The sequence below is a fragment of the Juglans microcarpa x Juglans regia genome, chromosome 4D (genome assembly GCF_004785595.1).
Source record: "Juglans microcarpa x Juglans regia isolate MS1-56 chromosome 4D, Jm3101_v1.0, whole genome shotgun sequence".
NCBI lineage: Eukaryota > Viridiplantae > Streptophyta > Magnoliopsida > Fagales > Juglandaceae > Juglans > Juglans microcarpa x Juglans regia.
The window spans coordinates 24,851,415-24,868,445 of record NC_054600.1 but is presented as its reverse complement, the minus strand read 5'-3'; the positions used below and the strand labels follow the sequence as shown (position 1 = coordinate 24,868,445).

The following is a 17,031-nucleotide window of genomic DNA, read 5'->3' as shown; positions in this document are numbered from 1 at the left end:
CGGTTGAAGTAGTACTTATAGTAAGAGTCGCGTAGTGGAAACTGATTGACCGGTGGCTACCGGTGAAGTTTTCTAGATGGTGGACAGGTGTGAGCTTATAGGCCGTACGATACGTGGGAATTGTGAAGCGCACACGCAATGAGGGCTCGCTGGACGGACACGTTAAAGTATTCAAGTTGACGCGTGAGCCTTCGTGGTATTCTTCTGAAATAACATAAAAGGCCTTCGCGTACCTTCATGAATGAGCTGGCAGTTGACTTTTGTGACGGTTGATGGAGGGTATGGATGGGATTATAAGCATGTTTTAAAGGTTTTCTAGGGGAAGAAAATTCCTGAGTGCTTTCTACGGGGGCGCATGTTGTTTTCGTTGGGACTTGGGATCGAGTTTTGTATTTTCTCCGCGTTTATTTCGTATTTTCTTTTAGTCAATGAATAATTCATGTAATTATTTTGTACTTATCTATTTTATAATTTATTAAAAATTAATTATAATTTTGCAAAACTATCATTTATTTAATGAAATTAGTACTTTATTAATCAAGGTCAAGTTGATCCGAGTGGAATGTGGTCCAAACGGTACTTCATTAACTAAGTTCAGATTGACCCGAATGAAGTTGGTGCTTCGTAGGAAGTTTAGATAGAAAGTTATATATATGGGTGATAATATGTGACACGACTCGTTAATTCAATATAAACACGATACGATAAAAGTGGATTAAGGTTTAACCTTAACAGGTTCGGGTCAAAACGGGTTGACCCGTTAAGATACGATTACTTAACGGGTTGATAACGGGTCAACCCGTTTTGATCCCGTTATGAAAGTTAAAATTACAATTATACCCTTATACCTAAAAAATAAAATTGTCGAGATTTTAATTTCGATATTTTTATTGTTTAGATTGTAATTTTAGACTTGTAGTTAGTTTTATATTTTTTTTATAGATATTGTGATTTTAACATTTATATAAAAATATGCTTAAACTTAACTAGATCAAACGGGTTAATTTTGGGTCTGTTCAATCCATTTACATAAACGGGTCAAAACGGATTGACACGACATGACCCGTTATGTTAATAGGTCGTGTTAGGGTTTGAGATTTTGATACGATAAGCTTAACAGGTCGAGTTAGGGTTGACCTATATAGTATAATATGCACGTCTTGACACGACACGAACACGACCCGTTAACACGATTTGACACCCCTAGTTATATACATTACGCTACTATCATACTTTCATTCTATTATATAAGATATGTCATATCTATTATTATTAAATAATCTTTTATTAGATGATTATTTATCATCTAATAGTAATAAATATGTTACATCTTACGTAATGGAATGAAAGTACGATAAAAGTGTTATATATGTATAATATTACTCGAAGATAAAGAGCGTGGTTCAAATGATGATGATGCTAGCTAGCTTCTTCAACCAATATCAGGTTGCTTCGAACTGAATGGGTACCTATATATTGTGGTCCAAACAATGTTTCTTTAACCAATTAAGGTAACATTATCTTGCACGGATCGATCGAGTTGATACAGATTGTGGTCCACCATCAACCTCTAGGATCATTAGATTGACCTGAACAAAATTTCGAAGAAATAATGTGCATGCAGGTTCGAACAGTACTGCATGGTACTGCTTCTTCATTAATAAATTAAGATCAATCAATACCCATAAATGATATTTCACGAACTAGAATTAGATTGTACGTCTGGAATGAAATTTGTATATATAGAACGTGATGATCAAAATGGATTGTATAAAAGTTGTAGAGGAGTTGTCTACTTTTTGTTTTTATATTTTGAAATCATATTGTTCGATCTTCAATTTAAACCAAATGATAATTTTTATTTTTTAAAACAAGAAATATCGTAAATCGTGCTTTTTATATAATAAACTTAATAATGAATGGATTATATATAGAGAAAATCTGTTTACCACGCCCCTATTTTTAAGACACCGTTGTTGTGGAAGCTTTCCACTTTAATTATACTAAAAAATAATTTGTATTTTAATTATAAAATTAATGTGGCCATTCCACTATAAATAATGTATTTTATATGTTGCAAAACTCATATATATATATATATATATATATATATATAAATGTAATATTATGCTATGTTTAGTTACCATTTCAAACTAATTATTATGGGAGTTATTACTTTTTTAACTTTTTATAAAAAAAATAAAATCTATCTCAATTTACTTCAACAGGTGGCTCCACGCATAGGTTGAACGTGAAAAACTCGTACGCGAATATTGTTGCATCTGAGTCGTAAAAAACACCAACTCAGCACTAAATAGAGATATGTTATACATCAATCACCATTTATCCCATACCTGACGTACTTTTTTTTTTTAATTTTTTATGTCAGACCCATCACTCTGATTTCAATCTCTCTCTCTCTCTCTCTCTCTCTCTCTCTCTCTCTCTCTCTCTCTCTCTCTCTCTCTCTCTCTCTCTCTCTCTCTCTCTCTCTCTCTCTCTCTCTCTCTCTCTCTCTCTCGGGTTGGTTTGATTTTCACTAAGGCTAGCATTGTTTCAGTGGGTGACTTTGTGCACAGGGAGATGAAGCACGAACACAAGGAGATGAAAATTCACAGAGAAGAAGGGAGAAGAGGAGTCTTCAAGCAAGAGAGATGATTTGGGAACAGAATCGATTTATTTTTTATTAATTTGTTAGTGAGTCGGAATGCCACGTAGGATGTATGGTGTAAAACATTTAAACCGGTTGATGAGAAGATTTTCTCATCCAAATATCACGATGAACAATATGTTATGTAATAAAAGAGTAATGTTAGGTACAAGTTTTAAATAGATAAATTTCATACAAGTTATTTGTAAAAAATAGATTTCACTAATAAATAATAATTTTTTTTATAGTGGGATCCACTTTTTTACAAAAATTTGTATGGAGCTTGTTTATTTAAGACTTGTACAAATCATTTCTCTATGTGATATTTCGTATAGAGGTACGTGTTTAAGAATTGATTTCCATTACAATATTATTCATCGATTACCTGAAATATTAGAAATGATTTGGGTTTGTGGTAGTAATTGATTTATAATTACTACAATTAATATATGATTAAATTCACTTTTTCTCATCATTTATATATATAATATTTTAAAAGTTTAAAATATTGATGATTTAAAGTTGCATAACTTAATTCCAAGTAATGATCACTATTAATTGTTTTGATAAGAAATAATATCTCTATTACTTTAGAAATATAATAACACATAAAAAAAAAAAAAACTCAAATTTGAAGGTTAGCAAGCCTAGCAAATTCATAAATGAGCAATGTTAGATATAGTAATAGGTTATACAAGTGTCGTACATTCATTTTGAAAAAAAATAAAATTTTGCTGGGGTCAACCCGCCCCCGCATGGATGGTGCGGGGTAGCTCGCCCGCCCATGTGGGGATAGAGCCCCGCTACCCACCCCTATAGGACCTACATGCAAATCAAGTACTCTGGTAGACCGGCCCATAATTATAGTTTATTTATTTGTTTATTTATGTAGAAAGTAGGATGTAAAACATGCATTTGGCAGTGGTGTAGAAGCTGCACCTCTGCGTTTGGATGTTGAACTGAGTTGAGTTGAGTTGAAATGATAAAATATTGTTATAATATTTTTTTTAATATTATTATTTTGAGATTTAAAAAAGTTAAATTATTTAATTACAAAAATTAAAAAAATTATAATGATGAGTCGAGATGGATTTAGAAACTAAACGAAAATAATCAATAATTTATACTCCTATTTTGGCACTCCATCGCGGTACGCCTTCGTGGTACATACCTACCTTACCTCTGCCCGAGAGACAGATTACTGGATGATATACATATATGCATGGGAATTATCGTACGTCTCTCACAGAACATGATATATATAATGTAATCGGTTCATCGTGGATGCCCAAATAAAATAATATGCATAATGGATGACACTGGGCTAGCTGTTGTTGTAGCTAGCTTAATTAATTAATTGATTAATACTATGTTCAAATCTTAAATAGATAAGTCTTATATAATTTTTTTATAAAAATATAAAATCCACTAATAAATAATAATTTTTTAAAGTAAAATCTATTTTTTAACAAAAGCTTTGAGCGAAATTTGTCTACATATCATTTCTCTTTTGTCTATAAAGGGAGGGAACATGCATGCAGGCCTCCTGCATGTATCGCACACAGATTGATGAACCACTTGTACTTGAGAAAGTGATCGGCCTAAGTGGGTTTGGTACTGGTGGTCCAGCGCCAGCCACCTACATATATAGAGGATCGATGACTCACGCACACACATGATATATATAATATAAATGCATGCTCTTCATTTGTAATTAACCTAATTGGACCTGCTTTCTTTCCCAGCTAACAGACATTAATGTTGTAGCTATAGCTAGTTAGGTTATATATGCTTTTAATTAATTATGCTTAATTAATTGCATGCACGCTTTGTTAATGCCATTCTTGTCGTTTCAATTCTTTGGCTCAAATAATAAATAATCTTTGCATGTATATTGTCGATCGGGTTGTATTACTTTTTCAGTTCTTTGCATGGAAGGCTGCAGCGTGTGAATTACTGCATGGGAAGATATAATAAAAGCGTGTGAACTTCTATGCACAGTTACATCAAACACCAAAAGCAAATTAAGCTCAAAACTTATATATATATATATATATATATATTATATCTTTATGATCTCTTGATCTCGATCCGTTCTTGATTAGGTTGGGTGCTCTCTGATCATGTAATTAATGTTTATATATATATATATATATATATATGTAATTAATAAAATATCGTCTTATCCGAAACTCAAATTAATGAGCTCTGACTCGATGCCCATCCTCACATCGATCACATGAGTACGTACTCAGGGCAACAAAATTATTCAGGCCCATAGCACTTGGACTCGAGCTAAAAATTAATGGAGTTTGAGCCTTATCCCAATCTGTTTTGTGAGTTCTATCTGTTTAGAGGGCTAGGATCATCATCGACTTGCTTAGCAGCTAGCTAGATCAGCATTCAGAAATAAATACTTAGGATAGGTACTATAATAATATTACACTGTGTAACTCCTTAATCAAAGTCTAAATTCTATCTGATTTTATTTTTCAGAAAAACAAAGTCTCAAATGGGTACAACAGAAGAAAAATATATAAGCTTCAAATGATTTGAATTAAGTACTATATACACCTATATAATATATATCTTTTCTTTTTTGGTTTCATGGTGTGAAGGGACAAAATAACATAGCTCATAGTTGAGCCCAGCCCACTAGACTACCACTAGGGAGGAGAAGACAAACAAGAAAGAGACAAGAATGGACATGAGAGCATGCAAGTGTCAAGGGAGTAAGAAAGAAAGTAGAAAGAGAAGGAAAGCTGACACACGTAAAGGGATCAGGTTCCATTACTATAGACTTGCACACACAACAAGGAGATGTATAAAAAGACTTCTACCAAATGACAAAAGAACTCTCTCTCAATCAGATCATCTTCTTCTTCAGCAGCCTCTCAAGGAAGACAACATCTCCAACAGGAAGAGCTCTAACTTTCTTTGTACAGTGAGATATGAGGAATCATGAGACTGTAAACAAATATATTACAGTGGAAATTTCCCTTTCCAAACCCTCGTGAACGTGGGCCTGGTGCTGAACTACATAAATCTTGATATTCATCTCTCTTTATTTTTTTCTGCACTTATTTTCTATTCACCGTCATGAACGTACACATCGCCACAGTACAACTACACCGGAATACTGCTGGAGACTCCAAACAACACCAATCAAGGTCTAATTGATTTAGTAGATTGGGAATGACTTTTTCTCTCATTCTGGCCTGTTGTGAATTTTTGCAGCATCAACACATGGATTCTCATTTTTGGTACTTTTGTTAGATATGAGTTTTAGCCTTGTAATCCCAATCTGTTTTAAGCCTTTTTTGGCGAAACAGTTTTCTATATTCTAATATTTCTTTAAAATAGAAACTCATTTTGAACAACCCATGCGTTTTATATATAACTCTTAATTATTATTTTTTTTGCTCTCTTCATTTTCTTTTTTGATTCTAGTGAACATGATAATTCATTGGGCCTGAGCGCTGCCTTCATGTTGATCAGTATTATTGGAGGATCGGTTGTGTGTTGGTAGTGAGTCAAGTTTATAAATCATGTGCATGTTGTGTTGGTAGTAAACACAATACATCTAAATGGTCCAAACAATATATGCATATATATATATATATATATATATATATATATCTATATATATAGAAAAGACTGTGTGCGCGCGCGCGGGTATTGACTTGGTTGCATTCTGATCATACATTTTTTTAGCAGAAACCCAGTGCTCGGCCTTGACAATGAAATTTCATTAATGCGAAGGACATGTTAAATCAATGCATGTCTACATGCACTTTCTAGGAAGATCATATCTAAAAACAAATAAAAACTGATCACCTTCCACTTTACAAAATTCTCCAGGGAATTAACGCTTCGAGTACTGCATCCATCTAAGATCCAGCAGCTTCTTTTTAAACTCAATTGCCTCTTTTACTTTTTTTTGGAATTTTCCGACTTATTTTCTTCTGGTGGATATAATCCATCTTTGTCCAAACCCAGCCACGTGGTATGCAATAATGCATATGCAAGCTTCGTTATCCATCTCTCTCTCTCTCTCTCTCTCTCTCTATATATATATATATATATATATAATGGATATGGCCTTTGAAAATAGCTAGCATGATCGATCGGACATGATCATGTACCTGGGATTCAATTCATTTCCTATTGTCGGATCCATTCATTTACTTTCGAAATAAGTACTAGAGAATCAGAGATCATGAATATTTAAGATTTAGTTTCAGGGTTGTCGACGTGAATCATCATGTAATGCTTGAATTTCATGTAATAATGGCATTTATTTTTCCACAGTGTATCTTACTTTTTGGCCGACGACCGGTTACGGAGGGATCATTCCGTTTTTGTAGATTGGTCCGGTGATCTATTTATTACTCTTTTCTATATTTTCAGAGACAGAGAATTTATATATATATATATATATATATATGATCTATTCGAACGTTTCATCAGTATGCAGTATGTATGAAAATGACACATGATACAGTACTGTTATTTTACAACTTTTTTAAATTTATACCTATCAAAGTCCAACAAAATTTAAAACAAGTTAAAAAAATAGAATATTCATTTAAGGGTTATGTAAAGCTTATAAAATTGTTTATTTTTGTTGACCAATATAATAGGTGAGACCTGTATGAGATTTTAAATAATAATAATAAGAAAAATTTTATGCTCAAATTGGTATATAAAACACACTTAATAAAATATTTACATGATATAATTTAATTTAGAATAGAAATTTTAAAATTTATATCTTACAAATCAAAGTTTATATATAATGTAGATAATATGCTCTACATATCGACTTAAAAATAGGGTAAGGAGTCGTTTAGATTGAGAAACACTCGCAACCCATCTCATCTTAATATTACAACTTTTTTTAAATTTTTACATAAAATGTAATAAATAATTTAATTTTATAAAATTTTAAAATAATAATAATATTAAAAAATAATATTCTAATAATATTTTATTCAACTTTTAATTTTTATATAAAAATTATATAATTTCATCTCAGTATGTAAACAGTTCTAACTCTAAAGATGATGATAATAATAATAAAAACAAGATGGATGACATAGATGTTGTTCAAATCTGGCCATATCTTTTCAACATTTGTTCAACCGTTCAAAATTAGAGCATTGGGAACGCCTAAAAGGTATTTGTGCAGTTATTTTAAACGTGGTTAGTCCGAATTGTCAGCAGTCATCGCTATCAATTAATTAATTAAAGTCTGCTTGACAGTTTATGCAGCTTAAAAGAAAATACAAGGCGTTAGTTCGGTCAAACCAAAAGAACGTTGACCATTTACACACTTTCGGCCGTATCTTCTACTTCATTTTCCGCGTAAAATTGTTCACATTAATATAATAATATTTTCCTTAAACCATTATTTATATAAAACCACCATTTTAGGGTGGTAAGAGGATCGAATGGGATAGATCAGATCGGATTAGATTAGATCGGATTAGATCGAAATCGATCGAATGAATATAGATATATATTTAAATATTTTTATACATAATATATTATTTTATATAGTATTTATAAGTTAATTATATAATTTTCATCCAGTAAATCACTATAAATCATATATAAAATGAAATTATTTAATATTCATTAATTATATATAAAATGTTAAAAAAATTACTTAATTTCATTGACCATATATATATATACAATGAAAAAATATTCATGAATCGAATGGACCCAGACCGATTACATCTCTAATTTTGTTAAGTACAAATCCACCGGGAAAAAGAGTTTATTTTTTTAGCACATCATTTTTAAAATTCTTTTATTTAGTTAGTGACAATTTTGTCAACGTTAATAGAAAATTATATTTTCAACTAAGCATATAAAGCATATTTAGTAAAATATTTTTATGACTTAATTTAATTTAAAAGATAAATTTTAAAATCTGAATCTTACAAATTAAATTTTACAATTTAAATGATATGAATTGTGTATTTTATACACCAACTTGATAATAAAATAATTCAAATAAAAATATATTAAATTCAAGAAAATTTTATTCTCAAGATGATGTATAGAGCACACCTAGTAAAATACTTAATGTCATAATTTGATTTAAAATATAAATTTTAAAATTCGAATCTTACAAACCAAATATTATCATTTAAGTTATGTGAATGATATACTCTACACACCAATTTGAGAATAAAATAATTCTATCTGTTTGGAAACATAATTTCTATTGAATATTTTTAAACTATTTACAAGCTATTTATGACTATTCACATATTATTTAAAATACTCTTAATATCTAAACACTACTATTTCATTAATATTCATAAACTATTTTCCTAATATCCAAACTGAGCTTGAATTCAATCTGAAAACAGTGTTTTTCTTTCGTTGCGGTTGCCTGGAAAGTGGAAAGTGTTTTCAATAATCTTTATTTATTTTATTTTATGCGTTTCAAAAAGTAAAAGGCCATGGAGAGGAGTGGGGCCCGCGGTTGAACGGTCAAAAGGTAAGAAAGGAGATTACTGTTACGCGCATAAATGTTTGGGCTCCAGTATTTGACTGTTATTAACATTCCCATAAAGCAACAAAGCTTCTAGTTACTACTATTTGCACCGAAACCTTCTGCAATTCTCTGTGTCTTCCTCTCACAGAAACAGAAACCAAAGTGCAGTAGTCCGGCCCTAAGCTTCCCGACACCGTGAATCCCTTTTTCTGTAAGTTCATTCCTCGACCGGTGGAATAGTTTTTGGTCTATGTTTTCATGGTCTTAATTTTCAATGAGTTTAAGGTTTGCTGTGTCTGGCCTTTTGGGTCATGTAGTATGATTTTAATGTTTGTTTTTATGTTTTTTTCGACGAGTTTAAGGTTTACTGCGTTTGATCTTCTGGGCAACGCATTGATTCCTGTTATATAGAGTTTTCTTTATAATCATTTGTTATTCTTTTTAGTTCGTTATTTATTTGTTTTTCCTTTCTGGCTGTTACGTGCAGTGGTATTTTTTTTAGTGTTAAATTATATTTTTTTTATTAGAATAGTGTTATCCTGATTAGCTATCATATTACTCATTTGTTAGGAGAATCAATAATGAGTCCTTTTACCATGTTTTGGGTAATGAAAAGTAAAAATGAAAACAAAAATCTTGAATTCCCATTTCGATGACAAGCTAGTGATCTCATTATAATCCTTGAATTCCCATGTTGATGAATGGATATCTCATCTCATTATAGTGTGTATTGGTATGAATTTCAGAATAGTTACCAATTTACTGTATTAGATCCCTCTGAAGATAGTACCAATGGGTTACCCGACTAGAGCAAAGTGCTATCACCTTTGAATGACCCTTGAATTTTTTTTTTCTCCCCCATTTTGATAGAGATTGCTTCCACCAAGACGTGTTGTATCTTTGAATCAGGTTATTCGCTAGACCTTTATGCCATTGAGTCTTCTAGGGTTGATCAATCTGTTTGTTATGATCCCGAGGGTTAAACTTAACCAAATTAATATCTAACAGTCCTCGGACTTTTGAATCAATGGTTGGGTCTTTAACAATTGGTATCAGAGTTGGGACCATGTCACTAGTTCAAGTCACGGAAGGGGCGACCTATAGGCTATATTAAAATGCCTTGGTACTATGTATGGGCATGGTTTTAAGTCATTGAATACTAACAGATGAGTGTAGCCTTCAAAAGGGAAAAAGCTACCACTGGGTCAATGTTGATAGAGTGGGTTGTCGCGGATGTCGAATTAGAAAGCGTGGTGGAATATTATGATCCTGAGGGTTAAGAGTTTAACCAAATTAGTATCTAATAGTCGTAAGACTTTTAGATCAATGGTTGGGTTTTTAACACCGTTTCAAGAAGCTTCATCTAAGATTCATTAATTCCGAGGAGCCCAAGAGATTGGAGTCGTTTCCCTTGTTGGTAATGCAATGGGAGGGATGTCCCGCTGTGGACAGTCATGAGTGGAAAATAAAGATTTGGAGCATGCTGTGTGAAGGGAGACTCCCGTGTCATGATAAATTGAGTGTAAAGAAAAGCAGAAAGACAATGGTACCTGGCATATTAGCATTGGAGGTTGAAGCAGCAGAATAAAGAGGGGCCCTTAGCCTGTCCTTCGGTACTGAACCATTGATCATTCAGCTGGCATCTTCTGTTCACACCCTCATATGACCACCCCTCAGCAATGTAGTAGTAGATACTTTAGTATTAAAGGCCCCATCTACCAACAGACTCAATTTGAGTCTTACAAGTGATTTGCTTAAACTCAATTTACATCTGGATTACTATACCCTACTCAACAAAAAATTGAACTTTTAAATTTGGTTGTTTGTAACTTATTAGATCCAATCTGCTATAAGAATTAAAGACATGCGATTCTGAAAATTTAGAATTTGGCAATCGAAGTGTAACAATATGTTAGGTTGGCTCTATTTAGCCAAGTATTTTTTCTGTTTTTCTGGATGGTGAACTATTTGTTCTGGACTGTAGGTGGTTCCGATTATGTTGATTCCGAAGTCCAAAAGCATTGGACTTGGTTATGTTTTGGAAGAAATCACTATTTTGTCATTTTCTGAAGATAAATTGGCTTGTGTGTTAGAGATTGTGTTACCATTCACATGCATGCCGTGAGCATCTGTCTCTTTGACAGTGTGCGCGCGTGCGCTCATGCATGCTCTACTCGCGTATGGTAATATTGTTTATTTCTCATGAGACTATAAATAATTTATTTATTTATTTTTTCTGCAGATAAGATATCAATGTATGTTACTGCATTGAGAAGGTGATTTTGGAAGGTGATTTGCTCGAACTCTACTCTTTTGGGATAATGGCTTCTGGGTTAAGGGATTCAAGGGGAAATACAGTTGGCGTTGATTGGTTGCACGACAAGATGAATGACATGAAAATTTGGGGCGACAAGGTATATGGCACGAATTCTTCTTCACATTCCTCATCTGCCTTTTATCATCCCTCTTTGTTGAAGTTGAGTGATCTTATAGTATTAGATGTGAGAGCTGTATTTGATATTTTTGCAGGAAACGGAGACAACTGTTATTGATGGAAAAGGGACGGAGGCAGGCCATATAATTGTCACATCTATCAGTGGAAACTATGGCGAGCCAAAACAGGTATGCTTCTGAAATGTTATTCTACTCTTGGACAACTATATTTTTTCATTTCTTACATTTCACAGTGATTGATTGCTCTATTAATGACTTAATGCTTGTAGACGATAAGCTACATGGCTGAGCGTGTTGTAGGGAATGGCTCCTTTGGAGTAGTATTCCAGGTAAATTCTTTTATTTTATATAATTAGACTTACAATTGCATGCTTGTGGTTGGATTAAACAAGTAGTGCTCAAGTTTATTCTAAAAAAAACAACAAGTAGTGCTCAAGATCTGATCATGGATGTGGTCAAGTGAGTTCAGATTTTGTGAATCTGTGGAAGATTGGTACAATGCACTAAACGGTGTTTTGTGCATTTGATGTGGTTAATATGCAGGCAAAGTGCTTAGAGACTGGTGAAACTGTTGCCATAAAAAAGGTTCTTCAAGACAAGAGGTACAAGAATCGGGAGTTACAGATCATGAGATTTCTAGACCACCCCAATGTTGTGTGCTTGAAGCACAGCTTCTTGTCAAAAACCGAAAAGGATGAGCTCTATCTAAACCTTGTGCTGGAGTATGTACCTGAGACTGTCTATCGGGTGATCAGAAACTACAATAAGATGCATCATAGGATGCCATTGATATACGTAAAAGTTTACTTTTACCAGGTATATGTTGTGTATGTATCCTGAATCTACCTGTTTGAGGTGTTGTTAATTGTAGTGTAGTACATGTCCCGGCATGCTCGTGTTCATGGATTAGGTTTTCTAATCCTTAATTATAATTTATATTATCATATGCTAATCAGCAGTCCTCTCTAACTTCTGGATCTCACATCAGATTCCCCCATATTTTCCTGCAGATATGTAGGGCGCTTGCATACATTCATAATTGTGTTGGAGTCTGTCACAGGGATGTAAAGCCTCAAAATCTACTGGTGTGTTCAATGTTTTTCCTTTTCATCTGTTGGGCATTGGTGAATCATTTGTATATGCATATGCCAATCTGGCAACTATTTGTATGGTCTATATTGCATTTGTAAGTAGTAAATCTAACTGATCTTGGGTCATCTAATCTGGAAGACTAAAAGGTATTAGGACTAAGGCATGTTTCATTATCAAATGTGGAGTGCAATAATTTTGTACATTTATGAAACATTACACTATATGAAAACTTATTTTATTATAGTAAAATCATGTTTTAATAAACAAAAATTTTAACAAACAATATGTATTAATTTACTGTGTTTGATCTAGTCTAGCTATTTAATGAGTACACATGTAAGGCAACAAAACATTAAATATCTAGACCAGCAGAAAATGGCAATGAACTTTGAATATTTTATGTAATGAGGTTATAGCTGTTCTCTCCTATATGAGTTGCTGCCTTCTCAGTAACTTTTCTTTTGGTTCTTATAGAAATTATTTAATGCCCTGCTTCTTAAATAACGGTTTCAAGTTGTTAGCCTTGGGATTCTTTTAGGTTATAATGTTTTCCTGCTGAGTCATTTTTTTAGTTTTATGTATCTACTCTTTTAGATTTTAACAGGCTGAGTTTCCATAATTTTCTCTTATCTTTTTCTATTTCTAATTAGGTGTTACTCTTGTATAATCCTGTATAATTGGGCTATACCTCATGCATTTTTTAATAAAATCCTTGATTACTTATCAAAAGATTTAAAGAAATATATATGCATCAACTCTCTTTTTTTCTAACTATTCTTTATGTCAGGTCAATCCACATACCCACCAAGTTAAACTCTGTGACTTCGGAAGTGCAAAAGCCTTGGTCTGTTTCTCTGTATTGTTTTATTATTTAGAACACATTTTTAGGTTCATCTCCTTATGATTTTTATAGTAACTTGGATTTATTTCTGACAGGTAACAGGGGAGACAAATATATCTTACATCTGTTCCAGGTACTACCGAGCGCCTGAACTGATATTTGGTGCAACTCAGTACAACACAGCCATAGACATGTGGTCTGCTGGCTGTGTTCTAGCTGAATTATTGCTTGGAGAGGTAGGTAGCATATTTTTATGTGGTTGATTGTTACAGTGTTTTTCTACTTCTTCTCTACTTACCTGCTAAAAAAAGTATCTCTTGATGCCAGCCTCTCTTTTCTGGTGAGCGTGCAGTAGACCAGCTTGTGGAAATAATTAAGGTGAAATACTCTGAAATAAATTTGCTAGTAAATGCTTTCTGATATCTTTCAGTAGACATAACTTGGTATCTCATAAGATTTCTGATAATGTTATGGATTGATATTGAGACATACTGATGATTTCAAATCCCAATGTCAAGTTTTTACAAGTAATTTAGACTCCAGAAAAAGTGTGAATTCCTTCACATTGAATACCTACTTTTTTTTTTCCATTCCTTTCCTTTCTCATGTGGCCATGTGTACCCTTTTCTTCTAATAGTTTTATGTGTTCCCATGCAGGTTTTAGGTACCCCAACAAGAGAGGAAATTAAGTGCATGAATCCTAACTACACCGAGTTTAAGTTCCCTCAAATTAAAGCTTACCCATGGTACAAGGTAAGAGTGCTATTACTTCACATGAGGTTTCTCTATTTTCTAAGAACATATCTAATGGTAAATTCATCCACACTCATGGATCCTCAGATATTCAACAAGCGTGTCCCTCCTGAAGCTGTCGATCTTGTCTCAAGACTACTTCAGTACTCTCCAAATCTCCGAAGTACAGCTGTGAGTTCAAAACTTTGAACAAGCTGTATATATTTTTTTTTCTCTTGTTTTTCTTACTTTCTTTTTATAAGTTGTTTTTACTTCTTTCTATCAACAAGAATCAAACTTTGTATTTTAAATCCTTGTTTTTTAAAATTCACGAGTATCATTTAGTGCTTGTGTAGAAGGAGTGGGCTGGGTATGTTTTAGCTAGATGGCTACTTATACAGTAAATAGCGCTGATCAAGATTTTTTTTTTTTTTTTTTTTTTTTTTTTAACTTGAAATTTATGGTTAATTCTGGTTATTTGCAACCAGCTGGAGACTTTGGTTCATCCTTTCTTTGATGAGCTTCGTGATCCTAGCACCTGCCTGCCAAATGGACGCCCCTTTCCCCCTCTATTCAACTTCAAGTCCCATGGTAAAGGCCATATTATACTTTTTAATTTTTCCAAGCAATTCCCAACTGTATGTTGATGTGGTCGTACTTCTTGATCAGAACTAAAGGAAGTGCCAGCAGAGATGGTGGTCAAATTGATTCCAAAGCACGCAAGAAAGAACTGCACCTTCTTTGGGTCATCATGAGGTCAAATCTGTTGATATCTACTCCCGGCAAGGAAAATACAGTCTGCTGTGGAAATTTATAGCTAGAGGCCAATTATAAAGTGATCATATGATTCTTGTGTTTATTTTGTTCCAATGTTGATTTGTGCCCTGTTTTTTCACATCTGTCTTCTTCCGCCTTGCTTCTATAATGGAGAATGAGAAGGTTCTGCCGGTATGCTTGTAGTTATGCTGACATGTAAATTATTAACTGATTACGTATTTTAAAATGTTGTAGATGCCAAAGAATTTCTCTTGAAACTAGAGTCTGTTACCATTACTTATCTGTTACTTCAAAATGTAATTACTGACTGAATTTTGTGCAGCATCATAGACAAGTTGGATAGAATTGATCCCAATGCTTGACATATTGGTGGTGACTGCAATACAGATGCTAAAAACTTGGTATATTATCATGACTTAAGTTTGGTACTAACATAGATCAGATATGGTTCTTAAATGACCAAAGAATTTGAGATTTCTTTGGAGAAGGGTTTGTGTTCTCTGGAGGTAACTGTGTCCCTCTTACATGAATGCGGGATGCAGTGATTGGTTTCAGATATGCATGTGACTATGAATCAACAAATGCATACAGATGGATGGCTCAGGTCTCCATGACTTTAGACAGTGGCACTTAAAAACGAGGATGTGTGCGGAGGCTGCCATAAGGAACTTTTTCAAATTTGTAGGTTGAAAAAGTGGGCTTGGTAATTGAGGACCGAGGAGTTTTAGACCCTCAAAACTAGAGGCCTGCCTTTTCTTACTAGCCAGTCAAAATTGGCTAGCTTTGACGTAGCCTACCTTGTCTTTCCTTCAATATTTTTTTTGAGACAGCCACAAAGAAATTTTATAAAATTAAACTCATAAATGAAAGTTTCATTATACAATAAAACTAGTTTTACAATCTAACATGCAGCATCAAGCCACACCAATTCGTGAGATCTCTTTGTGACTAAAACATTTCTCATACTCTTTACTACTTGAGTTGTAATTTGGTGACGGTAAGGTGGAATCCTCGGTGAAAAATACGCCGTGGGAACTTAATATGAACATCGGAAACTATGATCGTCAGGTTTAAAGCAATTAGAAACCATGCTGCTGGCATAACCCAGCTTTACTTTATCCAACAATTATGCTTTCCTCGTGGAAAATAAATCCTGAAAATCTTTTGAGTTTTATCTTACAGAACCATAGCTACTACAATACCGCTTACTACTGTTCTGGATCGTCTGTATACTTCTTATCTATAATATTGGAAGTACGGAAGAACTTTACTCTTATTAAACCATAGGATCCTTCCCAGCTCACAAATTTCTGAAGTTTAATAGTCTACATACTTATACTTGTGTTAGTAGTTCTCTTAAATGCATGGAAGCTTAAAGGTCTTCTGTTCATTTGTCTTAGTAATTGTCTGGAATGCATGTGAGGATCACCATAAGCTAGTCAGTTATCCTTCTCATTTAGACATGAATTAATTTGTTCTTTTATCTAATTAAAACTTTATTCGTCGAATACGGTTCTTTGCATTCCACGGGTTTCTTCATATTTAATTACCAAACATATGTAGAAGATTATACAGAAAATAGCTTGTATTGATACTTTGACCATTTTAATCTTGAATGCCAACAACTAATAAATTTTGCATTAAATAACTTTAATTATTCCCACACATTTTCTATTAACTAGTGTGAATAAAGTACAACCACATGCATGGTCTATTTCAAAGTAATCAAACCCAACCTAGGTAAGTGAAGAGAACATGCATTCTGTTCTACTGAGCGTTGGAGAAGAGCAGCAACCAAAAGCTTCAGATAATGATTAATATAATGGAAATCATGTTGAGGCATAGGTCTGTTGCCTCTATGATAAAGAACATCACACAGAACATGAATGGCTATCGGTGAAATAAGAAACCCTGACCAGATAGAATAGCATTGATATGGGAGTACATCCTCTATAAGTCTAGGTATTAAAG

At 33.3% G+C, this 17,031-nt stretch overlaps 1 protein-coding gene across 1 annotated transcript; it reads left to right on the top strand.

Annotated features, from left to right (window-relative positions):
- The first annotated feature begins 9,220 nt into the window (after positions 1–9,220).
- Positions 9,221–15,342, top strand: LOC121260531 (glycogen synthase kinase-3 homolog MsK-3-like). Its single transcript, XM_041162443.1, has 13 exons — positions 9,221–9,375; positions 11,407–11,578; positions 11,694–11,786; positions 11,888–11,947; positions 12,162–12,434; positions 12,629–12,703; positions 13,498–13,554; positions 13,647–13,787; positions 13,879–13,929; positions 14,209–14,304; positions 14,392–14,475; positions 14,772–14,874; positions 14,953–15,342. The coding sequence occupies exons 2-13, from the start codon at positions 11,486–11,488 to the stop codon at positions 15,036–15,038; spliced, it is 1,212 nt and encodes a 403-aa protein (XP_041018377.1). The 5' UTR covers positions 9,221–9,375; positions 11,407–11,485; the 3' UTR covers positions 15,039–15,342.
- Positions 15,343–17,031: the final 1,689 nt, after the last annotated feature.

Excerpts from the sequence above, each read along its gene's own strand:
- LOC121260531 (XM_041162443.1), top strand. The coding sequence starts at position 11,486 with ATGGCTTCTGGGTTAAGGGATTCAAGGGGAAATACAGTTGGCGTTGAT. Across the intron at positions 11,787-11,887 it reads ACTATGGCGAGCCAAAACAG|ACGATAAGCTACATGGCTGA; the intron begins GTATGCTTCTGA and ends TAATGCTTGTAG. Across the intron at positions 14,476-14,771 it reads CAAATCTCCGAAGTACAGCT|CTGGAGACTTTGGTTCATCC; the intron begins GTGAGTTCAAAA and ends ATTTGCAACCAG.